The 27,986-nt window shown below is 42.3% G+C and overlaps 2 protein-coding genes and 1 non-coding gene across 5 annotated transcripts in view; 1 reads left to right on the forward strand and 2 right to left on the reverse strand.

Annotated features, from left to right (window-relative positions):
- vax2 (ventral anterior homeobox 2) overlaps positions 1-7,173 on the reverse strand; it is a 30,401-nt gene extending 23,228 nt beyond the window's left edge. Inside the window, exons 1-2 of the mRNA XM_037111013.1 lie at positions 6,313-7,173; positions 1,688-1,875 (exon numbers count right to left, since the gene is read on the reverse strand). Of these exons, the coding sequence (XP_036966908.1) occupies positions 1,688-1,875; positions 6,313-6,547 (423 nt within the window). The 5' untranslated portion in view covers positions 6,548-7,173. The remainder of the gene's footprint in view (positions 1-1,687; positions 1,876-6,312) is intronic.
- A 9,670-nt stretch (positions 7,174-16,843) lies between these two features.
- The window catches only part of c10h20orf27 (chromosome 10 C20orf27 homolog), a 32,024-nt gene continuing 20,881 nt past the window's right edge, over positions 16,844-27,986 (reverse strand). For 2 of the 3 annotated variants that reach the window (XM_037112683.1, XM_037112681.1), the window contains exons 4-6: positions 26,466-26,604; positions 24,154-24,279; positions 16,844-19,226 (exon numbers count right to left, since the gene is read on the reverse strand). In XM_037112683.1, coding sequence (XP_036968578.1) covers positions 19,126-19,226; positions 24,154-24,279; positions 26,466-26,604 — 366 coding nt within the window. In that variant the 3' untranslated portion in view covers positions 16,844-19,125. The remainder of the gene's footprint in view (positions 19,227-24,153; positions 24,280-26,465; positions 26,605-27,986) is intronic. The other variant, XM_037112682.1, reaches the window with a different exon arrangement.
- trnag-gcc lies at positions 21,441-21,511 on the forward strand. Its single transcript has one exon. It is a non-coding gene; the product is annotated as a tRNA-Gly (tRNA).

A 27,986-nucleotide genomic window follows, 5' to 3' on the forward strand; every position in this document is an offset into this window, starting at 1 on the left:
CAAGATATTTGTTTTGTAATTTGCTCTCTTAAAAAAAAAAGAAAATACTTAAACGTTGGTCGAGAAACCTTTTGAAAATCCTGCCAACCGGTGTGTTATTGCTGCGTAAATATAGTCATACGTGGGGCAGGGAAAGTTGTATTTTGGTAAGAGGAGCCGGTGTTGTAAGGTCCTCTAGAGACCATAAGCCCCCGAGGAAGGTTTTGAATGCAGCGCGCAGGGTCGATGAACGAGTGCCATGAAATGTCTGCGGTGCTCAGAGGAGCCCCGGATGAGCCGGCAGGCCGATCCGCGGGGCGGCAACACATGGGCTCAACAGTTTCTCTCTCCAGCACACGAACCACGGCGCTGCTGAACACAACACAAGTCTGATGATGATGATGACTGTTGGTGCAGCAAAGACGCAGTTTATTCCCCCACACCTTTATTTTATTTTATTTTTTTTTTTTTTGACTGAAGGAGTCAGATGCACTATCCGGCCACGCATGACGCGTGCTCCTCTCCGTCACGCACACGAAGATACAGTGCGTGAAAAGAAAACGGCCTTTTGGGGGGGAGTGCTGATGATGAATTTTGCTTGATGTGTCAGAAAGTTCGTGACTCATCTTTTTCCGAGGCTGCGGTGTTGTTGTGTTCAGTGTTCGAAATGAAGTGTTCACTGACGTGTGCACAAAATTGTGTATTTTTTTAAATGGACCCTGGCTATATGAATTATCATAGCGTCTAGAAAAATACGCAAGTGTGCAAATATAAGGATGCACTAGCAGCTGGAGGTGCCTAGGGGTCAGTCTATGTAATGACGTCATAATAAATGAAGCGAGACATTCGTGGTTTTGTTTTGTTTTTTCTTTTGCATTCATTTGATTGGCCTGCATAAGACGCCTGATCGTTATTAATAATAATTTACAACAATTTTGCCCTACAGCAGGTGGCAAACCTCAACACCAACATATTACAGGTCAAAGTGGCCACACCAACTACTGTCAGCAACACCAAGAGGAGGAGAGGGAGAACAATCCCCCAGACTATGTAACAAAATCGTTAAATTTTGCGAGTTGTCGAGTTGGGAGGAACTTTAGAAACCATATGAAGCGCCGTTCCTGACATATTCTTAATCATTTGGGCCTTCTTGTAAATTCGGCGTATGTTTTAGGAGGTTTTATGCTGCTTCAGCTGTGAGGCCATGGGCTTCGTGCTCATTAAGGCCTTCACTGGCGCACGTTCAAACCTCGTGGGCCTGTTTATGATTAATGTGTGACTTTTCCTCTGCTTGAATATGTGGAGCATACACCTGAATTAAACAGTCTGCCACTGTGAACGTTTTCCAGCCGAAAATGAAGAAGACGGTTTTATTTTGGGGGGTGGGCGGGGCAGCTCTTCCATTCCTGGCCTCTGATTGGCCGCAGAGCTAATTAAAGGAGACACCTGTGACGAAGTTACTTTGAATATTAAGCTAACGTTAAAGGGCGTTATAATAAAATAAACTCATTTATAATCGAGATAGTAAAAGTTTATTATTAAAAGGGGGGGGGGAGAAGTTATGCTAACAAGCAACCGGTGGCTAGGCTACTAGCATAGTTGTTTTGCTAATTTTGAATGTTTTGTTTGTGTTTTTGTTTTGTTCTTGCAGCAGTTCATTACCCCGAGCATTGGCACTTTTAATGCTGGACACAGCACTTCCTCTTACCTGTGTCTCGGAGAGGTTTAGCTGCCTTGCTAGCTCGGTGCGTTCACGGCCCACCACGTACTGGCACCGCTGGAACTCGAGCTCCAGCCGGTACAGCTGCTCGGCCGTGAAGGAGGTCCGCGTGCGCTTGGGCCGGTCCAGGTCGAGGCCTTTCGGCAGCACGATCTCCCGGATTGTGCCTTTGGCGTCTGTCCAAGAAAAAATAGAATAAAATGAAAAATACATAAACTCTGGGAATATTTCCAAACAAGCTACTAAAACTTTTAGTTTTGGGCTAAAAAATACAAATCTGAAAAAATAAAATGAACAAAAAGTACAGATAAAAACACCATTCTCTGAGGCTAAAATGAAATAGGCTCACATTGTGCCAAACCGGATGTAATATTCATGAGTTGTGGGCTAATGGCCTTCCAGCGAAAAGAAAAAATGGATGCTCGAACGTCTGTGCGTCTTTAAGTAAAACCACCAACATGTGTATTATTTTAACCACAAGAGAGGTTTTTATAAAAATAAAAAAAAGCTCGAAGAAAGGCTTTGTTTTCATTATTGAAAAATAAAGATAATAATGATAATAACTGTGTTTTGAAAAATAACAAATTAAACCATAAAGGCTTTTCTGTAAGTGTGCTCAGACTCGAGGCTGTGTGAGAGAGCTCATCATAACAACAAGGGCAAACATGGCCCCTCATCACTATAAGCCTATAATCCATATGCAGCGGTTTGTATGGGGTGTCTGTGGAAAAGGTTAACGCTTTGTTGATTGAGTTCTTTTTTCCCCTCATGAATCAATGTCCACTACTCAAACAAAAAAAAAAAAACGTAAATTAGCCTAGCGTCACCATCAGTAACAGTGTGGGTGCCGTGCTCCTAAAACTAAAATTAAAAATGTCTCGTGTTTTTTTTTTGGTTTTGGTTTTTTGGGGTTTTTTTTGTTTTGTTTTTTGGAATCTTCAAATTAGTAGAATTATTTATGGGAGAACTTTAGCAGAAATGGGGGCGGTGATGAAATATGCACATAGGGTTAATTCTGCTCGTCCTGCCCTAATTCCTCGTAGGACTCGCAGAATTATCTCTCCTGTTTATTGAACCACCAGCCAGAGGTTTCACAGATAGCTTCGTTTTCTCTGCGTGAAGTTTAAATTCACCCCGGAAGTGTCTGGAAAGCTTTACGCGCAACTGTTTACCTGCAAACAATACGCCTGTGCGCCATTATCCATCCACAACAACAACAACAACAACCACCTATAGTGTGGGTTCTTGAACAATCAGTCATTACAGTGTAGGCTACACTTAGCGTGTGTCGACCTGTTTTGTTTTGTTTTGTTTTGTTTTGTTTTGTTTTGTTTGTTTTTTTGTGTATTTTTTATTTGTTTTTTATTTTACTTTTACTTTTAGTTTACGTTTGCTCCACCCTGTTGGTGAATCCAAAAATTTAATTTAAAAAAATGTTCGCTTGCAAATATTTTTATTTCATTTGAGGGGAAATCTGAACTGATTTATATAGAAGAAAAAGAATACATATTAAAATTTCTGATGATGGAAATGAAAATAATATAATATGGATCCTGAGGGTCAGTGGTTACACCCCGCCCAGGACCCAAGAGCCCCTAAGAGTATTGTGTCCCCCCCCTAAAAAAAGGCACAAAAGAAAGAAAAAAAAAAATCACAATTCGCTCTTAAATAGTTGTATTTCTTGCTTCCAGCGTCCGAGAATATTTGTTCGTATTTATCGCATCCAGTGGCAGCGCTGGCCAGACACGGCCTCCCTCTTTGTCCGGGGTTTTGAAGTCATGAAATATGCAATCCAATAAAATATGAAGCGCCTTGAATTAAAGATGAAACAAAACTGATTGAACCATAGTGTTTTCCATAGGTAGGCTACCGGCTGAAAAAAAAACACCGAAGAGTTCAGACTGAAGTTCAATCACATCATTTAAAGTCAGATTTGAGCAGCATTTACGTGTTTTTCTTTTAAAAAGAAAAGCGTAGCTATGGAACGTAAACGCAACATTCGGCGTGGATAAAGCCACGCAGGGGAACAGATAATAAAACCAAATGAATGCATCTCATATGTGCGTCCTGGTCCGCACTAAACACTTTTAATCAAGCCTGATCTACGTAATGAATCAAGCCTCCATCTTTACGCACGCGTAAAAGACTTTGCGTACCAAAGACACGAAAATACAGGCTGGCGGGCGGTGTTTGTGCACGTTTACGCGTTCTCTAGCAAGACACAACTGACGCTGCGATGGAAAACATTCGCAGGGCGGAGGAAAGGGGGAAAAAACCTGCGGCTGTACGCCGACCTGCTGACCTCTCGGTGACCCCGCGGCCTCTCTGCAGAAAAAAAAACCGGAGCAAGGCATCCAGACTTCAGAAAACAAATCCTCACACTACAGGCGTCGATCGCTCAGTGCGAGATGTGGGCCTCCAAGACCTCCACCATCATCACCCCCCACCCAAAAAAAACTGCCTCACACACACACACACACACACACACACACGCAGCCCTGTCCTGCTGCAGGCCTCTTCCTCCTGTTATAATGGACACTAATAACCAGCGACTGATGCAGCAGAGTTACGACCGTGTGTTGAACGGATTCACACAGAGAACATGAACACTCCTCAGCTCACATCTCACACGTTCAGATCAGAAGCAGAGATATGATACATATGAAAAAAAAACACGCTGCATGTAACAGTCTCATGATCATCAATAAACGTGAAAAGAACACGTTTATAGAATTCTGCTGCGATTGATCGACGCCATGAAGAAGAGGAAGAGTACGATGATGAAGAAGAAGGCTGCTTTAGGTTGATTTATTTATGTAGTTACTGTAATCTCCCCCTCTCTCCTCGCCATCTTTCTTCGCCTCCTCCGCCGTTTCGCTGTTTAAATTCGGACGTCGCCACATTAAATCCACTATTCTCCGGCTAAGGAAAGTCGCAAGAGACGGGCACGACTCAACCCGCAGTATTAGAATAAAAAAAGAGAGAAATATATACCCACCAGTATTCATTCTATCCACAGCGCTGTCCTACAGTCCTACCAGCGAGAAGTGAAAGGCCAACATATTCATTCCGTCCACACGTCAACAGTTAGGGCCTGCACCACTGCAAACCATCCCGCACCCAAATAGCAAATGTAGCTTAAATTAAGCTTTTTCTTTATGGAGTTCTGAATGGTGGGAAAAATCCTTTTTTTCTCTCTCTTTTTTCTTTTTCGCCTATTAACTATCCTTAATGCGGGAAACTTCGCAGTGGCTTTGACTCTTCCGCACACGCTATATTTCAAATTCTATTGTTTCTACTCTTATTTTGTTTTTTATTATAGTAATAAGGAGCGTCTTAGAGGAGAATAACCTTAAATAACCTGCGGGTCGGGAGCGACAGGCCGCTGTATACTCGGGTCTTTATGTCAGTGAAACCTGGCGCAACCAAATCACGCACATTTACTCAGCTATTTAATTTTCTATCATTTTTTGACGTGCACAAATTCATTAAACAGAAAAAAAAAATGTTTAGAGGTGTTCAGATCCACAAAACCAAATCCAATCAATCAATCAATAATTTAGAATTTAAATAAAAAATAGAAATGCAGCTGCTAACAATTTTTTTAAAATCCCATCCTGAGAGTGTTTTTTGTGTGTGTGTGTGTGTGTGACTGCTGTGATTTTCTCCTAATTTGCTGGATTTTTTTTTTTTTTTTGTGAAAGAGGTCTGGTGCGGCTGGCGGCCTCCTGCAGGAGGGCGTGGACACCCGGCATAATATTGAATTAAATATTATTCCGACGTTCATTAACATAACGCTGGCACACAAAGGCAATCAAGCCGGCGACCGACAAGTGCACACACACACACACACACACACACACACACACACACACACACACACACACACACACACAGGTTTATAGTGGAGTGTGTTGTTGTTTTCTTTTTTCTTTTTTTTTTTTGTTTGCCTCTTTGTTGATAAAAGCGACACAACAGGCTCGAGGGCGGAAATTTTCACGTCAATTTTTCTCTCCGACACAAAAAAACCTTCAGCACACATTTACTCCGCTGATTGTTCTGACTATCGATCAGGCCGATCAATTCATATATTCTGCTACGAAGAGCGTGCAAACACTTGTTTTTAAATCGCGACCGTTCGTTTCTTTAATTTTCTAAATTAACACTCGGGTGTGGTCCGGTGTCACATTAATTCGGGCGTCACGGAAGTGGCCATTGTTGGCCCAGCAGGAGCTGTGGCCGCGGGTCCACCCCTGCACCTGGGGTGCTGTATTGTTGCCCACTTTGTTTAGAAATTAACTTCCTGTTCCAGACGCGTTATGACACACATGTATATATTTATATTTTGTGTGTATATATTTATAGCACCAAACACGCAACTCCTCATCCCAACACATCTCTGTCATTATAGTTTGAATACATTTGTTTTGCTGGGACTGTCTGTTTGACTGATTATTCTCTAATTGGGACCATTTTGGATGAAATAACGGCGCAGAAGTTAAAATGGCCTCAGTTTTCCAGGAAATTCTCGCACATTGCCAGTCTGAGAATTTCTGTTTTGTTTTTGTTTTGTTTTTGGTTTTTTGATTTGTTTTTTGCTTCCGTCCACTTACCCCTCACTAATATCCTCCGGCAGTAGTCAGGGTCCACTCCCAAAAGTTTGTCGTGGCCGTCTTCGCTGGAGGACGTCGGGGTGGACGCTGACGTCCCCGGGGTGTCGGTGGAACTCTGCACCGGGGACCGGCTCCCTATCTCGGCGCGGCACTTTGTCTCCATCCGGTCCGGGCACAGCGGGTTGGGTCCACAGCGGTGGTTCCCATCGCCCATAGTCGTGGCCTGATCGAACATCTACAAGTCAGTCAGACTCTCTGAGATGATCCCTCCCTCTCCGTCTGTCGCTGCTGCTCACCCTCTTCTCTCGACTTTCTTCTCCTCTTTGCAAGTGCTCTCCAGAGACGAGGAGAGCATGCCCTCCTCTCCCTCCAAATCAAAGGAAAAAAAAAGGGAAGAAAAAAAAAAGTAGATCCAGTTACAAAGGAACCATGCGGTCCTGGAACGGGACCGGGGTGCGCTTCAGGTGTCGCGGCATGACGCGCGGTTCCCCGGAGTCCAAAAACCAAAGAAGAGGGAGCGAGAGGGAGAGAGAGAGGGAGAGAGTGAGGGGGGGAAGAGGAGAAAAAAAACTCGGGATCCTTGCTCTAACTATAGTAGCGCAAGAAAACGCATGGTGCTAAGAGGGGCGACCAGATCTGTGGAGGAGCGGGGAGGTGCCACGACACTGCTCAGCTCACCCACGTAGAAATAAAGTAGGAGAGGCGGTGCAGAAGGAAAAAAGAGCCCACACAGCAGCGGTCACAGTTCAGCGTGCACAGGCCGGGAGGAAAGTTTCTGCCGGGTTGTCCGAGAGGAAAAAAAAAAGAAAAGACCAAAAAAAAAAAAAAAAAAGCAGCAGCCTGTTACTTCAGCCCCGGTTCTGATCGGCTGCGTCTGCGGATCCGTGACTGGATGTGGTGAGATGGCCACACATAAGGGGGGTCGGTGGTCTTCTGGCTGAGAAGAAGAAGAAAAAAAAACGAAAACCCCTGCAGGAGAGAAGGGGCTGTCGGGAAAACGGGGGGGGGAAATGGTCACATTTGCGCACAGATGAGAGTCTCGGGCCGCTCTCTGTCAGTTTGTACACTTTGCTTCACGGCTGCAGCATCACGCCTGAGCTGAGTTTGGGGGAAGAAAACCGGCTCTGTCTCTCTCTCACACACACACACACACACACCCTGCCTGCACTACCAGAGGGAGAGACGTCGGTGTGTGGATAACATTTGTGGCGACACGGGCTCCACTTTACAGAGGCAGGAACCCTGCGCGTCACTTCCTGTCCGCGCGGGAGCTCGTCGCCGATTGGTCCGCGGGGGCCCCGGCCAGGGCACGTTTTGACAAGAGGATGAGCGGCGCTGCAGACCGGGATCAGGCACGGAGACATGAGACGATGGTCCGTGTAGGCTGTTCCCCGGCTCTGGGAACAGCCCAGCGGCTTCTCTCTCTCCGCCTTCTCACCTCCAGCTCAGCAGATCTCACAATTTATCGTCGGAAACCTGAGCTGCGATCCCTAAAATCATGCGTAAAGCAGTGATTCACCAAGGGCTGGAAGCACCTCTGGCCCGGGGAGGTTAAACTCAAAGTAGAAGCGCGTCACGATGTCGAATTCAATGTGCTCCCCAACAAAAATCCCTGATAAAGAGAGGATCTATACGCGCCTATAGGCCGATGATGAATCGGATCTTGACGTTTCATTACGCACTGCTTTGCAGTTTTCAGCCAATCAGACTGCAGGTCGGCTGTAAAAACAAAAACCCCTCGGGGTCACATATCAGTATCTTTCATAGGCATGTTTTTCATGTTTAAGGTTTGCTCCCCCCTAATCCCATTTTTCATTAAAATGCCAGATGTGACCCAGGGTTTAGCTTTTCTATCACAAATCAAGACTTGATGGACTTTTTGGGGGGGGCGGCCATGAAAAGAAGATTTTAAACGATGTTTACAGCTGATGTGAGCTCTCGCCTGTGTAGACCGATTAATGGAGGGCCAATGTTGAGTTTTCTATGAATTGTCAGACATCGACGCGGAACAATCTGACGCGCTTTGTGTTTGTTTGTCATCAGAGAGCCTGAGGTCACGGTTTTTAAATGTCTGTTTTAAGTGTTTAGGTTCGCTTCCCTGAATGGACTCTTCATTAAAACACACCCGATGTGGCCCCCGGATTCACTTTGTCGCATCAACACACATAGAGTAATATAATAGATGTATACGAGTAAGTCAAATGTGTGATTTAGGGAACAATGAAAGAAAAAAATAAATGATGCATGTATGCATAGACCAGTTAGACCCACGTGTAGAGGCCACAATTTAAAAAAAGAATAAACTATAGATTTTTTTTTATTTAATTTTGGACAATTGTGCCAAATTTGATGTATCAAGGCTTCTGTGTGAGCGGATAGCCTGCAGTCATATTTACATGTATTCCTCGAACGCATTCTTCATCACAATGCCCTCCTGTAACCACCCAGAGCTCAGCTTTGTCTTATCAGATAAAAAAACAAAACATAAGTATGCATGAGAGAGTGCGTAAAAGTCGTGATTTGTGCGCCAAAGGGGAAAAAAATAAAATTCACTTGACTTATCCAGAGCGCACGGTGCGTCATATATATATATATATATATATATATATATATATATATATATATATATATATATATATATATATATATATATATATATATATATATATATATACATATATATATACATATATACTGTGTCCTTAAATGCTGCTTTTTAGAAATTTTAGATGAAGTTTTGACCCCAAAAATAACAAGGCATCGAGCTCCAGCTGTGATGTGAGACATATAAAAATGTACAGCAGCTTTTATAAAACACTCATCGTGTTAAGCCTGCAAAAGGCGCAACGAGCTGAATCCGCACCGAAGTTACTGGATTCAACAGGTGTTCCCGTTATTCTGTCCACCTCCACTTCATCCTCCTCCTCCAGGCTTTTTGTGTGTGCGTGTGTGTGTGTTTCTTTTTGCGGGGAGGGGGAAGATGATGCTGCGGCCCCGCACTGGAGCTGTGCGTGGCACTCCTGCGTGGAGCCGCGCGCCGTTAACGCACAAGACGCAGCTCGATCAGCCAGAAGTCAGGTTACAATCTTTTTCTTTTCTCTCTCATTTTGACCGTATACACGCCAGAGACCCGCGTTCATCGCGCATGGAGGGCCTCCACGTTTCGCGGTGTTGACGGCGCGGCCCGCCGGGTTTTGTTGTGGTTGTGAGATCATTTCGGGGCGGCTGGAAGAGTGAGTCTCCTCTTTACAGGTGAAACATCTCTGAAAGCAGCAACACCAACAACAACAAAAAAAAAATGAAGGGGGGGGCAGAAAAAAAAGGGTAGTTTTAGTTTTTTTGGAGCGGGATTATATAATTATAGTTTTGCCGTGTGTGTGTTTTTTCTTATTTTTCTTATCCGAAGGGGCCGTAATTACCGCTCACAGCCCCGCGGGTCGTTACTCCTTTCAGCTGGCCTAATCTCACAGAGGATGAATGGAAACTGTCAATCAGACGCCGCACTCAGCAGCGAGACAAGAGGAGACTGATTGCTGCTGCTGTGCGCCGCGACGCGCGCACGCACACACACACACACACACACACACACACACACACACACACACACACACACACACACACACACACACACACACACTCCTTCCTCCCTGTGTGTTTTCACCCCTTCTCCTCTCGCCTTTACTGATGCGCAACTGAAAACTCTCCAAAAAAAGCAGATTTTTCGTCCACCATGTTGAACTTTCCTCTTCTTCTTCTTCTTCTTCTTCTTCTTCTTCTTCTTCTTCTTAATACCGCTCACATTTTGATTTCAATCCATTAAGACACGTCCTCACTGTCATTCTGTCATTTTAATACTTTAGAAACCGTTTTTTTGCTTTTGTTGTACATCTGGACTTGTGTAACTTTAGCGGAGTGAAGCACACTTACTCTGAGTATTCCATCTACTTGTACTCTGCGTGAGTATATTTCTCAGACTACTTTATTTTTTTACTCTGCTGTGTCTCAGAGGACAATACTCTGCTAAAAGCTACTCCACATTTATTTATTTGTTCAAAAAATACAAAAAACAATCATCTTTAACTTGTTCTATAAATATTTAAATGTATATCAATTTGTCATCTTCACCTGTAGATAAATGGATATGGTATTCTGTAAAATTAATAGTGTAACATGAAGTTACTCGAGTACTTTTAAGCTGTATTTCTGGCTACTCGCACTCGACTGGAGTACTTCATTTCCTGCGACTTTACACTGTTTCCACTGGCAGATTTATTTACAACCCTTGTTTTGGCCCTTTTCAGCTTCCATAGATCTGTAGTGAAATGCAGTATACTGGGTGTTTTCTGACACAGTACTTCCAGCTACTTGTATACTCGATGTGACGGTTTCCATTTTCAGTGACTATATACTTTTACTTTACTACATTTCAGAGGATGACACTCAGCTTTAAGCTGCTCTACGTTTATTTATTTTGTTCATAAAAATACAAAGGACAGTCGTCTTTAACTCCCTCTCTCTATATATGTACATTTTGATAAGACAATTTTTTTCTACACTAGTTAAAAAAAAAAAATCAGTATTGTTTTGTCAGTTTTCAACTTCTATAGATTAGTTTTTCTTTAAACTAATCTATAGACTTGAGTATTTCTATTTCCTGCTACACAAATAGACAGATTGATTGAGAAGAAAGACTTGATTTGGCACTTTTCAACTTCCATAAAATCTGGGGTGAAATGCAGCGTACTCAGTTGTACTAAAGCCGTATACAGCTACTCTCATACTCGACTTGAGTATTTCCATTTATCAGCTACTTTATAACTTGACTTCATTAAATCTCAGAGGGCGACACACACTCTGCTTTAAGCTGCACGACATTTAATTATTTTGTTGTGTTTGTTCTTCGTTCAGTTGCTCTCCTGTTTCCTTTAGTCTACATGACAACACGCAGGACACTTATCTTTATCTCTCTCTTAATAAAGGTTTTCTATTTTGACATCTGTGTTATTTCATCATTTAATGAAATAAGGCTGAACTAAGGCAGATTTGCACTAATTAGTGTTTTACTGTCCAGTTTCTCAGTCACTGTTTGGCATCACCGCTCCTTCACAGTTCAGAGGACAATATTGTATTTTTACTCCACTACATGTATTCAGCTTGTTGTTTGGTTTGTTTTTCATCCCTTTCTACTGATTCAGTTGCTATAATCCTGCAGACATTATATATATGTGTGTGTTAGTTATTTAATAAAGAAACAGAAACATTCTGAGGAGTGTAAAAAGGATTAAAACTACATATCATATCAGTGAGCTTCTTCTCTCAACCTGCCAACATAAGTCTTTTTATTTCTTTCACTTTCTGCATAAAGAGATCTGGACTCATATTTGTTTCTACACCCAGAGTGTTTTTAAACGACTACTACATGAATATTAAATAGATGTATTAGCTCCATCTTAAATCCACCAACTATAAATAAGTCGAGCTTTATCTCCATCATCTAGAACATTTCAAAATGATGTTTATACAAATGTTGATGTCCATATGTGAAATGATCTCTTTTCTCGACTTTCACCACAGCAGCATTTTAAAAGCAGGACTTTTACTCAGAACGTGAAACTTAACGTGGCAGCACCACTTTATATTTGAGGAAGAAGGATTTAATTCCTTTGGTGGAGCAAAACCAGCAAATCACGCTCTGTTATTGCCTTAAAAATCCAATAAATTTCAAGTTAAAAGGCAAAAAAATACCTAAAATACCAAAAGTTAAAAAAAAACACTTATGATGCAGAGTGACCCATTTCAGAATCACATATATATTATATATTTGATTATTCAATGTTGCAGCTGGGAGATAATATCAAATACTTTGAATATTTAACAGCAACATTTATTATTTGTTTGACATGTTTCATATTAATAATGTGATAGAAAAAGATTTACTGGTCCGACCTGTTGACCCGGAGCGTCGGAAAAAAAAAATTTAAAAAAATGAAACAATCCTCGGAGCTGTAAAATAAGCAGCACAAAATGGAAATCATGACTTCAAAAGAGCCTCCAGTTGATTCAGTTAGACTTTAATTTGCGCATTCTCGTTAACCGCCACGCTGTTTATGTAGTAATTATTTTTAGATGAACACTTCAGATGTCTCTCTCCTTCTGGAGGACGTTTGCTATAAATTCATTTGATCATCGTGCGGTTTTATTTATTTATTTATTTATTTATTTTTATCGCCGCAGGATGATCCGAATGAACTTTAAGAGCGCAGTCAGGGGTGGAAACTGGGTCGTTGTGGGTTTTTGTTTTGTTTTTTTGTTTTTTGTTTTTTTGTTTTGTTTTTTGTCAGGACGATGAGTAAATCGAAACCCAGTTCGATTTGAATCACACTTTTTCCGGCGCACTGGAAAGATCCCCGCTCTGATCACCGAGCGTAAAAAGACGCACATGTCCTGCCGCTGAATGCCTGCAGGCCAGGAGGAGGCAGGAAGAAGAAGAAGAAGAAGAAGAAGAAGAAGAAGAAGAAGAAGAAGAAGAAGAAATGATTGTTTATTTGCACCACGCACCGACTGCCTCATCTGCCCCCTCCATCACTCCATCCCTCCCTCCCTCCACCCGTGTGTGGCTGGATTGCGGCCTCGTGGAGATGAACCTGATCAATCAGATCAATCAACAGAGATTACTGTAATCCCAGAGGTCAGTGCGAGGGCACCGGGCCACTCAGAGTTCACGCATCCCGCACACAAGCTCCAGACTAAATCTGTGCAGGAATGGCAAACATGTGCGATTCAAACACCCGCGACGCTTCATCCACAAACACACGAATTACACACACACGTACACACACACACACACACACACACACACACACAAACGACGCGCAGGTTCTGTTCTGGAGGAGCTTCCGGCTGGTTTCTGTTTCACCACATAACATTTTTTTTTTTAAAAAGCCTTTAGAGGCAGCGGAGTGAAAAACGCCCCCGTGAACTCATTAATGTGCGTATTTTTTATTTTTTTTTATTTTTCTTTTAGTGGTTTCAGTGATTGTTGGTGAAAACGCGCAGCTGGAGCCTGAACTACACACGGGCCCGCTGGCGAGGCTGCAGGTGCGTTCAGGGAGCTCAGTTTTTTTTTTTTTTTTTTTTTTTAAAACAAAAAAAACAAAACAAACCCCCCCCCCCCCCCAAAAAAACTGAAACGGAACAGAAGAGGGGAAAAGTGACGGAGGATGTAATCTGAAACACGCGTGATTTTGAGCTTTACACACTTCTTATTACTTTTATCATCCACCCGAACGAGACAGACAGGCCTCGACTTTAAAACTGAATCAGACTGAGTGAAGTCGAGTCAGATTTTGGCGTCTTTCACCGCAGTCCGGCAGAATAAAACCATCTCTGGCTGCCTAAAGGTGACAAACTTTTACTTCTGTTTTGCAGGCGGCCCCTCGCATGTTTCTCTGCATGTGGAGAGGAGAAGAAGAAGAAGAAGAAAAACCCAAGAAAGGCCCGAGTGAATGAATAAAGCGCGGTTTATCTGCTCGATGAAGCAGATTACACGCAGGACGTGAAGTGCGAGCGTGCAGCATGTGTGATTTCGTTCAGACGAGCCGCTGCAGACGCACCTGCACCGTCAGCGGGCCGCGACGCGCAGAACTGCACTTGGTTTTAACGAAATTTAGGCCGCGCGAGAAACACACGAACAGTTATTGGAGGACAATTAATTCTGGGGAGGAACCGAGTGTTGCTAAAAAACTCGGCTTTGTTTTGAAGCGTGCGGACCGAGTGCGGTTGTAATAACGAGCCGATTGAATTGATTAGGAGCGTGAATTTATAGTCACTGTCAGTTTGTGAAGCGCGGCTGGCGAACACGATTTCAATAAACAAAATGCCGATTATCAGATTGAATGGCACGCTTTTAAATGATACATACAACTATAAAAAGTAATTAAATTAAAAAGTTAATCAAACAAATTGTATTAAAAGGGTTATTATCATTTATCGTTAATTGTATTTTAATTCTCTCCAAATGAACGCTTTTATAATCGTAACTTCTCTGGTTTGACCTCCTGCAGACTTTAGAGATGAACAATATTTATTACCACACGTGAATCCCTCACACGCCCGCGCTTCAGTGCGCGTTTACTCCATATGGAGCCTAAGAACACACACACACACACACACACACACACACACACAGCAGGCCTCACACTAACACCGTCAACACTTAAACACTTGTTTCGTCGCTTAACAGGCTCTTTAAGACGCCATGATGATTTAAAACGCATTTACAGGCTGAACTGTGTGCAGACGCACATTAAGTTAACGGAGGCTGCGTGTGCGTAAAGACAGAGAGCGTGAGCGACAAAAGAGGCCAAACAGCGACCAGAACTTAAACATTTGCTCCACATCGTCACAACACAGATAAAAAGCCACCAGAAGCGAACATCCGGCAGGTTCCGTCCCTGATGTCTGAGAGCATCCAGGAGGAGCTGGAGACGAGCCGCGCACACCTGCTTCACTCACACGCCAAACACTTTTTTAATCTTCATACCGACTGTCAGAGTATTCGTTCTTGTTTCCAGCGGGCATGATTATTAAAGATGTGCTAGATGAAGTCTGAGAAGGAGTCCACCTCTCCTCTTGTTATTACAAAAAATAAATAAATAAAAAAGCTGCACCAGTTTTCTCTCATTATTTATTTATTTGCATCACAGATTTTCTTGCCTCATAGTGTTCAGATATACCCATAATTGTCCTCGTGATGTGGGAGCAGGTGTGGTGTGGCACAGCTAAAACAAAACTAAACAGAACTTCTTTACGGCACATCCTCTCCTGACAGCCGGCAGTCAGAGAGTCCCTGTTCTGGTTCAGTCTGGGTTGGACTGAAGGTTTATTGCTGCACTTCATGTGTTATTTCCACGGCTCTAACAGTCCCAGCTGCTCCCTGACGCCTCACAGGTTCCATCCACGAGCTGTGTAACTGCTCTAAAGGCGTTGTGTGGCTGAAACATCCAAGGTGAACATAAAATCTACCTGTAAAGAATTCTTACCAGGTCTGGAATGTAACTGTTCGCGTCATGTATCCTCGTTTTGCTCTCCAGACAGAGAAAATGATCAATACGGGCACATTTTAAGCTAACGGACGGCTTAAAGAGGCAGATAAATACACTTAAATAATAGCAAATCATTCATAAATGGTCTGTTCATAGTCAATTAAACTTAAGCTGATAGTTATTTCACTGTTAATAAACAATAAAATGCTTCAACCTTCACACTCACTTAAATGGTTTATGAAACACTGTATTGTTTGCTAACAGTGAACTAAAGGAGCTTTTTGCAGTTTTTGGGATGAAACTCCAATCAGAAGCGAAAAATCTTCATTGCCTAAACAAACTAAATAAACAAACTCTCTTTGTTTTCATGTCTGAATAAACTGAATAAACAAAGTGACCTCAACGGGCCACACAGTTTCACGCCATTTAACTTTGTTTATGTGTGGCGGACCCTGCCACCCTCCTAGCTTCAAACAGTATTCTGGGACCTTATTTTGCTCTGAGAACAGCTCGTTTTAATCAGTTCAAGAAAAAATACGTATTTCTGAGTTTTAATATTACCTGTATGGATTGTCAGTGTCTTCTTTTCCAAAACTTCATGTGCTCCTTTAATGATGGTTCTTATCAAGAGTTACCATGCAAGTATGACCATGTTAAGGGTTTATGATTCAGTAAGTAAAAAGCGTTTATTTTTATTTATTTTTTTTAAATGCAGATGTTTTCAGTGCAAATCTTTCTCTTAAACAGCGCAGCAAAGCTCACTGTTTTATGATAACAGATGAAAAAAAAAAATCCAGAAATCACACGATAAAGTATAAAAGATATGCAGGATTATTTTTTAAGTAACCATTTTACTCATGTGGACCTCGGTTTGGTAAAATGGCAGCAAATGGTCGTAGAGTCTTAACAGTTACACATTAACAGGTTCCCAAACGTAAAAAAAAACTGAGGACGCCAACCGCCTTATCATCACCACCTTGTTGCTGCTGCTCAAAAATGCACATCACGTCTACGTAAATAAATACAAACAGGTTATGTGTTTTTGTGGCATGAAGGAATTTACAAACTTTCATTCTGTTTTACAGCAAATAAATCACAAATAAATCACCTTGAAGTTCGAATTCTCACATATCCGGGGGGTGACTGCCGTCTCTTCACACACCAGTTGAATCCAACATGAAGTGTTTCCAAAAAGTCAAACTGACCGTGTTAGTTTTTGCTCTGTAAACACACCACATCTGATGCTCGCGAGGTGAAATTACACCGCACTCGGACCAGATAATTAACCGAATTAAAGCCAAAGTGACGCCACGTTCATCTGGAATGCCGGTGTGATTAATTCAAAGTAAAACCTGAAGGTTTCCCTGCTGACATGAACAGATATTTTGTGCAGCCGTGGTGTGTCGGAGCAGCGGTGCAGACTGCCACCAAGTGTTTACTGCCGTGAACTGACACGAGCCAAAAAAAAAAAAAAAGAGTCCCAAAACTCAAACATACACACGTTTTTATTCATTTTTGACATTACAAAATACAAATCACACACACGGTGGGTGGGGCAGATATCAACAAACACACTGCTACATTCGTGAAACAGTAACCTATCGAGCACTTCAGTTTTTTACACCAAGAAGAAAACAAACCGGACCTTGATTTTTAACACGCGCAAGCAAACACCAAATAAACCTATTTAATCTACACCAACTAGAGAAGTTACTAGAGAGTCCTTTCCTTTAAGGCTGATGTATTCAGTCGGGGTAAAACAAAACAAAACAAAAATGTTGATTCACACGGGAGGAAATGTCAAAGAGGAGGGTGTGGAGGGGAGGCAGTGCAGCCAGATCATGGCACTTGCTCTGTAATACAGATATGAGTCAAGCAGAGCTGAGAGAGCGATCACTGATCTGTGAGGCAGGACCAATGAGTCAGACACACCTGCATGAAGGAAGCAAGCCAATGGAAGAATCGGGATTTAACACTGGAATGGCAACGAACAGGCAGAAGGATGCTGGTAGTTCTATGGTCCGTGCGGTCGTCTGGTCGGTAGTTTGCGTAGATGAGAAACGGAGCGGTCGGTGCAATGAAAGGCACTTGAGTCGCGTCTGTCTTCTGAAGGCTTCATCAAGGAAACAAACCCCCCTCCTGAACTCTTCTGGACGAGCTGCAGCAGGTTTTCTTAACGGAAAACAAAAACGCTTCAATGCAAGATTATTACTACCGATCAATCTCATGATTATATTCATTATCAGATTAGGAGATCAGTAGTTTGGACCAAAAACACTGGAAAAATCTGATTAAATGTATTAGTTGTCAAGTATTAAATTAACCACTCACTGTTCTGATGATAGTTCATTAAAGTTCTCTGATTCCAGCTTCTTAAATGTAAATATCTTCTGGTTTCTTTCCTCTTTGACAGTAAACTGAATATTTTTGGGGTTGTGGACAAAACAAGACATTGGAGGACGTCCTCTTGGGCTTTGGGCAACACTGATTGAGAGTTTCCCCCTTTTCTGACAACAACTCATCGATTAAACGTTCCTGTAAAACAACCGTTAGCTGCAGCTCTGCCCCAAAGCCCAAAGTGGCGTCTTCAAATGTCTCGTTTCGCCGGACCGAAGACATCACATTTACAAAGAAAAGAAAATGCAGAAAATCCTCACATTTGCAAAGCTGTGATTCGGGAATATCTCAAAAAGCATTGATGTTTCAGCTCAGATTAATATCACCAAAAACACCAATTAGTGATGTTGCATCTATGGCTAAATCTCCTTTTTTCAAATTCAGTGAAAAACTGCAAAACGCAACATGGCGAAATGTTCGCAGAAGTTTGGTAGCAAGAAAAACGTTTCAGCGCTCAAGAAGATGGACATTAAACTTCAGAATTTGGTGTCCATCCCTTAGAATATAAAGATGAAACGCTTCTTTCAAGCTGCGCTATTTAACACACATGCTCAGTAATCACGCAGAAGACATGACTCATTTCATATAGCTGGAAATCACATTTAGAGGCATTCTGAGAAAGTTCACACACACTGTTTGGGGATTTCCTTGAAAACACGGAGAAGAACTTGGGGCGTTGCGTTCAGGGGCAGGCTGAGGAGAAAAGAGGGACGACAGAAACGTGAACGACACCCCGTGAAATGTTCGAATGCTTCCTTTAAATGGAGAACACTGCGGCAGCACTCCAGAACAGCTTTCACACAGGAGGAGCTGTACATACAGTGGTCTGCGGTGACCCCTAATGGTTGCACAGAGGTATTACAGTTCAACTCTTCTCCCTGAATTGTGCACATTTGTACATCTTCCTATGGGTCAACCTCAAGCTGCTTGATGAGTAAAAGAGCCCTTGTTTACTCCCTCAACTGTAAACGCCATGTGTGCATCAGGGGAAGAGTGAACTGGAGCAGGAGAGGCAGTGAGAAGGATCTGAGGCTGCACTGATCAGAAGACTGGCAGAGCGCTGCCGCCCTCTAGAGGCTCGAACGGGGAAAACACGACGGGAAACATCACCAGGAGATGCTGGAGGAGCGGAAGGAAAGCAGACTGACGAACTGTCCGTTCAGTGAGCGCCACAGCGGAGGAACGCTTCTGTCCATTTCCTCTGAATCCACGACTGAACTCTGAATCACATGCTGCACAATACGTGGCACTAAATCACCTGTGTGTGTGTGTGTGTGTGTGTGTGTGTGTGTGTGTGTGTGAGACTCGGTGTGTGTACTGTTCTACGCTGCGTGTGTTTGCGTGTACTGGATGTGGAGCAGGAGCTTGAGCTTCAGTCGAAGCCTTGCCAGTCGCTCTGCTCGGAGTCGTACTCCAGCTCCACGCCGATGCAGCGCACGCCCTCCAGCAGCATGGGGGTACCGTGGTGACGGTCTGTGGAGCGCAGGGAGAGACACAGAGAGGGAGACAGATTTCAGACAGAGTCACAAACCGTCATGGGTGTTTGTCGGTCTCTGTGTGGGTTTTGTGGCGTGCTACCTGGGAAGCCGAACCACAGAGGCAGAGCCGAGGACACACAGATGTACTGTTTTTCTTGCCACACTCATACTTAAACAAAAATGTGCAATCTGCAGTTTTAATGGAAGTTAACAGGTTAACGCTCACGTCTTGGTCAGGGGTCGGTGTTATCGTGACAAAGGACCAACTAAAAAACGCTTATGACCACCTTTTAAAAAAAAAACGGAGCTGGTGTAGCGTGATTTTAACTATTTTCCCTAATTGAAGCAACAGTGGTTTGAGGACCAATCATGTGTGGATGCCAGTAAAGGGCACACAACACAGCCAGCAGCAACACTTGTAGAGAGAAGATGTAGTCGGCCATGTTTGTTCGAAGTTGCTCTCACGCCCTTGGAAAAGCAAACTGGTCCTTTAAAGCTTCACATGAGGTCTGAACCAACTCTGGGCCGGCACCTGGCACCAGACCAGAACCAGCACATGATTCGCTTTGGTTGAAAAGGGGCATCAGTGTGATGTGCACCATTTATTTTTATTACATATTTCATCCAAAGAGATTTTTATTACCAGCAGTGGGATTAATGTTTGCACACTACAGCCGTTAGTGTGTTCACTATCAAGAAATAAAAACTAATGAAAGTACTAAACTGTAATTAATTATTTAGGATCCCTTATTCCTTGAGGGTTTTATAAAAAAGTTTATAGAGCAGTAAAAGGACTCGGAACACACTTATAAAAGTGCTTTGTAGTAAAAATTTAAACCAGTAAAATGTTCCCAAATGACAAGACAATAAGATAAAAGAAATGACAAATAAAAGAAAGAAGTGGACAGAAAAACACGTTGTGAAAGTGGAGCGCAATGCCAGTCGTCAGATAGCCTTTTTCACCACAATGTCAACAGTTTCTTTCCGGCTCTCGCACCTAATTTTTAGCTGTTCGGAGCGTTTCGGAATAATTCTCACACTGATTAACCATCTGACAAGAAGCTGTGATGGAGCATAGTGCTGCACTGGGGGGGATTTTGAGCTGAGATTTCTCCACATTGCTGGAGTGAAATGTAACCAAATGTGTACCAGAGACAGAGTAAGACACCAGGAAGAAGATGCAGACAATGCTGAACTAACAAATGTAGGAATTCAACATCTAAATGGAAGCCTGACGATGCAAGATCCAGTTTGGATAAAAACCTGCAGCATACAACCAAAGAAACAGAGAATGTTTGTTAAAAGTAATGAATCCATTGACGTGGTGCTGCTCAGCAGTGCAGTCAAGCTTGTGGAGCATATTAAGTGCTTTTATGAAACTTTAAACCTATTGCTCTTTGCTCTGGGGAGGCTGTGTCTCCAAACAGATGGGAGAGGAACACATTCCTCCAAGAGGAGACAGCCAGAGCCGGCCAAGAATGACCTTGCCTTCTGCAGAACTTGTCTTTTGTGAATACCTGCCAAAGAAAGCTGCTGCTTGCCAATTATTTTTGCTTGTGTGGACAAGCTTTGAGTTGAAACATGGATAAAGAAGAACGCCATGTTCCTTGAAATCTGTGAGGGTTGAAAACTGATGCACATGTTCTGGCTTGACTGAACCAAACTTAGTTGTGTGTTTTCAAATGAAAGTTTACAGTCAAATACTGTCAAAACTGCAGGAATATAATCCATGCAGCGTGTGCACGGCGTGGGACAAAGAGCCGACTGAGACGCTCAGTTCAGGGCAGCGGTCCCCCCTCGGACCCCCTCCGACGAGGCAGTGTCGGGTTTCGTGCAGTCTGAGACCCTCCCCTCCCATGTGGGCCACGGAAACCTCCCACTCACACGTCTTCACTCTCAAAAACTGCAGAGCGCGACATAAAGACTGATCACTGGTGTTAAAACTATTCACTCTGTGCCGTTACAAACAGATCAGCCTCTTCACCTCCTGCTCATAGTGACTCCTGCACATCAGTTTAAGTAAACTACAAGTTTAAAAGGAACAAAAAAAAACAGTATTTTTCTATCCAGAAACCTTTCACTATGATCTCGAAGGAATAAATTACCAAAATAACACGTTTTAAATGGGGTGTTTCTTGCCTCTCTAGGGCACCACTTTGTGCATCAGTCACTATCAAATCTCCAGAATGCCCCTGCAGCCTTCACAAATGCATTGGTGGTTCAGTGGTAGAATTCTCGCCTGCCACGCGGGAGGCCCGGGTTCGATTCCCGGCCAATGCAAACACACTTTTCCCCCCGTGCCACCATGTACCACACTGAAAGGAATCACTGTACAGGTCGACGTTAATGTTTTTCAGAATTTAAAAAACATACTCATCATCATTAGGGCAACAGCTAATGACACTTCAGTATCGATTACTCAGTCTATTATTTTTAAATGAAATGTTTCATCTCCGAATTGTCAAAAAATTGGGTAAATGCCCTTTAAAAATTCCAAAACCCCAAAATAGCTAGTTTACAATGATTTCAAACCTAGAAGAGCTGCAAATACTCACATTTGAGGCACTGGAAACATGAAAACGTGGGTATTTTTGCTCAGTGAAAGACTGATAATGATTCAGCTACTATTGAAATATTCATTTTTTCCCCCTGCTAATACTTGATCAGCTGCTTCAGAACTAATAATTACAATTAACAACGTCAAAGATGTTAAGAGGCTGAAATAGGGATGCAACTAATGATAATTATCATTGGCGATTAATCTGTTGATAATTTTCTTGATTAAACATTCAGCTTTTTTGGTTTGAACAAAGTCAGCAATGAAATTGGAAAAAAAAAATGTCAATAAGTGTTTCAAAGAAGCCTGAGACAACGTCCCCAAATGTCTTGTTTCATCCACAACCCAAAAATATTAAGTTTCATGTGATAGAGGAGTAAAGAAGCCAGAGCCAATTGATCTAGTAGTCGGTCTGGACACGTGTGCTTTAGCAGTGGTGGATTCAAACCATAATGAACAGCAGCAGTACAATGTCACTGATCTAAACGCAGCACTACGGCTAAGAGTCAGAGCAGATGCGGAGGCAGAGCTTAATCCTTTGATCTGGTTGTCAGCCAGCCCTCAATCACACACACACACACACACACACACACACACACACACACACACACACACACATCTGGACAGATGATCTGGCTACGCTTTGTGAGTAAAAATAAACGCTCAGCAAACACAACCGCCGTTCATCCTCCAACACACACATGCATGCATGCACGCGAAGCAATGCACACACTGCCTGTACTATATTTACATATGGAGACGCCCCTTTACCTAATTCTCCATCTGCTGACACAGATATGTCTTCCCGACACTGATTTAAGAGGAGGAAATGCAAATTCATTGACGGGGCTTTCCTGTGGCAGACAGCAGAACAAGAACAGTTCAAGAGAGTTGATTTTTTTTTTTACTCTATGCACTTCCACTTATAAAAAACATGTATATTTTTGAACTGCACTACCAAGGATTTCATGTCTCCTTGCGGTACTGAAAACATCAGCTGCACACTATGTGCTCCAGAGTTTTCAAAACACATTTCTATCTTGTGTTTTCACTGTAATAATGAACATAAAGCACATTAAGCCTCCAATTTTGAAGGGCTGTTGGTGATAAACAAAGTGCTGGTGAAAGAGAACAGAGTCACCACCAGGGGGCAGCAGCACACAGGAAGATAGTGGCAGTCCTCACTTTAAATCTCAAAAAGCCAGAAGTAAGAGATTCCAAGGTGCAGCAGCTGAAGTAAACTTAAAGGGATTTTTTTGACATTTTATAGATCAAGTAAGTGAGATAAGTAATGTCAGGTTAAAGGATGTGGCGTGGAAATAAACATTAGTTGCTGTCTTACTATGCAGATAAAAAAGGCAGTAACATAACTTTACATCATCATGGTCTCTTCTAAAGACTGTGGCTGCTTCACACTGAGCGTTTCTGTCTTTGGTCTCAGTGCTTTGCATAGGTTAAACCTCCAAAAAGTGTAAGTTACAAGCCACTTAAATTAAGCTAACCGCTAAATTATTCTGTTTTTCTAATAAGTTCTTTGCACTCTGAAGAGATGATAGACTTGATGAGGGATTATGGATCATCTGTTCGTTCAAAACTGAATGCACATTGTACTGAATAAAAACAAAAGTCGGCAAAAGCAACTGCAAATTTACATTTTTGTTCCTCTACTACTGTTGGGGGAATATCAGGAGTTGGCTGAACGACCTCAAAAGTGGAGATTTTCCAAAAAGATCCAAATTCTTGATTTGTGGTTTTCCAGAATCTTGTTTGCTGAAAATGTCGGAAATGGTGGGTCAGTGGATGGATTATAATTTTACACATTTCCAGGCGAGATTGTTGTGATTTCCTACAGCTTCATCTGTTCTTTACATGAGCATTTCTTGTTACCCACCCGCTAACTCGCTCACTGCTGGCATCCTCACAACTTAACCCCTTGAACACCAAATATATCACGAACGCCTTGTAACCACAAGCTCGCAACTTCCATTTTAGGTGTCATTTGTTTGTTTGTTTTTTTGCGAATACTTTGAGGGAGCTCACAGTCTCTCCACTGGACGGCAGATCTGATGTCAAATTCATCCGATGCTGTTTTTCATCTCTTCAGATGACGCATTTTTGTCTTTGTCAATGAACGAAGTGTTTGACTTCTTTGACCCCCTTTTGCAATGTTAACCCCTTTTTTTAAAAGTTTCCGTTTCCATTTAGTTTTTCTAAACACGACGTGGAAGTACACATGAAAGTGAGCGGTGTGGGAACTCGCTCTCAGTTCCCCAAACAGGCTGCGGTGTGATGCAATGTGCACTCTACGTACAGCCACAGAGACGTGAGATTGTTATCTTTTATCACACTGGTAAAGGAACCTCACCCATGACTCTGGCGTGAACTTTGACTTTAACGCAGACGTCCTCGTTGGTCTCGCTCAGCAGCAGCACCTCCTCACACAGAACGCCCTCCTGCTGGGCCATGTACTCGCACGTCACCTTCAGACCTCCTGAGAAACACAAACAGAAAAAAAGAAGAAGAAGAAGAAGAAGATAGGATTTCTTCTTTATTGCAGAGTTGTTTTTTGTCTCCCCGTGCGAGGCGATGTTATGAGCATGGATCAGGCTGTTGCCAGCGCAGTGAAGGGAGGTGATGGGAATTATTTCATCACAGCCGGGAGAGGACTAAAAAATATGTTAAACACGGTTAAACTCGCACACAGCTCCTGACCGAGTGCAACATTAAGGGTGTGACAGTAACTAAAGGTCAATAACCTGCTTCAGTTACTGGCCTTCAGTGGGCACGACTCCCAGAAACATTAGAGGATAACCTTTAGCCTAAATGAGGAGGTTTAGTGTTGGGAGGTTCGCTGCTACTCTTCTGATAAAGTGCTTTTTTTTTTTTTTTTCTTTTATCCGAGGCAGGTTCAAGGCATTTGGGGGGTTTACCACTTTTAAACAGCACAACGTGACAGGAATTCAACAGAAAAACATGAGGTTGAAAGTCAGTTTTGTTTTTATGAATCCTCAGAGACGGATTGCTGAGCTAACACTATCTGAACTGTCTGCGGCTCTAATCCTCGGCCATCTGGTACTCAGAGCAGCCCGAAACAATGACGCTGAGAGTAACTTGCCAAGTATTTTACTCAGGTCTGCCTGCAATAAAAACATACTGAACTGTTTTTTTGTATTTGTCTATTAAAGCCAAAATTAATGTTGCTGTGCCAGATACATTTAGTACGAAGTGTGGGAGGGATTCAAGTCTAAAGTTCAAAGTATCTATATTATCTGTTACAAGGTGAATGGTCTGCAGCCACGTAAATACAAACCGTACAAAATACGTAAACACACTGATGGACAACAAGCATCAGGACATAGTGGACAGAGTGGCTCAGCAGGAGATCAATTTAGCATCCAGGTCAGAGTACAACTGAACAATCAGAGCTATCTGTGTGTATGAGCAAGCCACAGACAACAGTGTTGTATCATCTACCGGTGAATATGTGAATGACCGCAGGGATACAAGTAAGATATTCAATAAATCATCATTTTTGAAGCCTTAAACCAGCGTATTGGACATCAAGTATCATGACCTGATAGTTTAATCCTGTCACGCTTTTGTGTCAAGTTTTATCGGAATTATTACATTAATTCTTGAAAAAAAGAAGTGTTTCGTGAGGTCACATTGACCTCTGACCACTGGCTGATAAATTATAACCAGTTCATCCTTGTCATAATGGCCATTTGTACCAAATCTGAAGAAATTCCCTAAAAGACCATTTTCAATTTCAACATTATTGACAACATGGAAAAGAGAGGATGGCTGGTTGCTCTGCTTAACACAGTGTAAGCAAAAATTACAAAGACAATGAAGGCACAGAAAGAAAATATCAAGAAATGAGGAAGACAACACAATTAAGCCTTTATTCTTGCAGCTAAATCATTAAAACAGTAATTGATAAAACAATGCAACATGTTTCAACTATAAGGTCTTCAGAGACCTTCAAAGGCTTTTTAGTGCTTCCTGATATGTTCTGTCATGGAGTGCCTGGATTGCCTTTCTGATACTGACAATATTGTTGACAGTACTGTCCAAAAAACTGCAGTTTGTATAGAGGGGACAGGTGCTCCTCTATAAAGGGTGAGGTTTAGTTACCAACTGTTAGGTTTACCACCAAACTTTCACTGTGTTTCCACCCAAGGTACATGGAACATTTAGCCACAGGAACTACTTTTCAAAGAGCTAAAAGGTTCCTTCACACACTCTTCTCTGCTTTCCTCTGTGATCTAAAGATTTGGCAAAGGGGGAATCAGTCTGCCGACGGCTGTTTTGACATATCATCTTTGCATGCGACCGTCTTTCATCTGTTGTCTGCTTCCTTCTCTCAATCTAAGATGATGTGTTGACTCCAAGCACAATGAACAAAACACAAACTGGTTTATGGCTGCAGCTTTTTAAGTTCCTGTCCTTTGTAAAGTTCTACCCCTCTGAGCAGGGACCTTTTGGGGCGTAAAGTAACGTCCCCACAACTTATTTTAGACTCTGGTCCCCGTGGTGGAAACACAGAGTTCCCGCAAAAGGTCAGTCCTTGAAGAAAGTTCCTGCCTTTTCTTGTTTGAAATTTCCTGCTCTGCAACTTCTGAATTTCCAGAAACTGCTGATGTTTACTTCCCTCATTCCCTCATGATCTCTTACCCTCCGGTGCTGGTGTGATATCAGTGATCCGGAGGTGGGGACTGGGCACCGGTGCTGGACACACATCCTTCCCCAGGGCTGGGACCTCGGGCAGGGTGAACACTATTTCATACCGGTGCTGCGTCTTTAGGAAGCCGACCTACAGCGAGAGGGAGAGAGACATTTAGAGAGCAGAGATTTAACGATGAGGAGGGAAAACAATGGCAGTCTTTCTCTCTCCCACAAACTCTGGAATAATCCGAATGTGATGGTGAGAGAGGGATTTAAACTGCCTCAGCTCGGCCTCACATCGCATGGTGTGAGTCTATTACAGCTCAATAAATAAAGGATTACTTCTTTATGACCAACATGGGTAAGCAATTTTCACAAGCACCATAACGTTGGGCTGAGCTTTCCTTGAGGGAAACCTCTCATTGAAACCATTAGTTGTTGCTCTGGTGATCTTAATCCCCGTCATCTTCTGCCAGATTGGCAATTTTAGCCTGACGGGAAATAAAAGCGAATCACCTCCTGGATTTCACCCAAATCTTACAATAAGGCTAATCCCATGTGAATAGATTTGTCAGCACTTTAAGAGCTAAATCGTATTTATGGTAACACGACATTCACAGTTCGTTAAGAAGAAAACAGGCATAAAAATAGGCATTTGCTATGTGGTAGCAAAAGAACGGATTGAATATCTCTGACCTTTGCTGATCTTTAGCGTAACCAGAGCTACTGTAGAGCTACAAGTAGAGGTCGATCGACAGAAAATGAATCTGCAATTAATCTCTTATTTAAAGTCAACATCTATTATCATTAGGGATGCGACTAACAAGTACTGTGATTAATCATTTAGTCTATTAAATGTCAAAAATGGTGAAAAACGATTGCCACAAATGCCCAGAGTGACGTTTTCAAATTGCTTCTTTGTCTAACCAGCAGTCAAAAACTCAAAGGCTCTTCACTAATTGTCACCAACGAGGAAGAAAAGCAGCAAACTGCTGAATTTAAGAAGCTGAAACCACCAAACATTCCACGTTTTTGCTGAACTGACTGATACAATTAATTGATTATCAAAGTAGTCGGTGAATAACTTCATTACAAGTGACTAACTGATTAATCTACTGATTGTAGCAGCTCTAATTACTGTACATAATTCAATTTTAAAGGGATTTCTAGTGACAAAAACACCATTTTCACTATTGATTAAATAGTCACGGCTTTGTCATTTATTGAGCAAGAACACAGAACATCATTTAGTTCAAGCTTCTACATATTGCTCAGATTTTGTTACTCATGTTTTACAAGTTGAATGATTAACTGATCAAATAAAAACAGTTATAAATTGATTGATTGCTGATGAAAACAATGAGATGCATCCATACACAAGATAATCTATCAGACTGTACCTGAATTTTCAGACGGACTGAATCATTTCTTGCATTCATAACTAACCCAATCAAACGTAACACTGTCTTATCCCCTGACACAGTTCACACTTTGACTCATATTGCCCGTAAGCAAAAATTCTGAAGCTGA

Source organism: Acanthopagrus latus, chromosome 10 (genome assembly GCF_904848185.1).
Source record: "Acanthopagrus latus isolate v.2019 chromosome 10, fAcaLat1.1, whole genome shotgun sequence".
Classification (NCBI taxonomy): Eukaryota; Metazoa; Chordata; class Actinopteri; order Spariformes; family Sparidae; genus Acanthopagrus; species Acanthopagrus latus.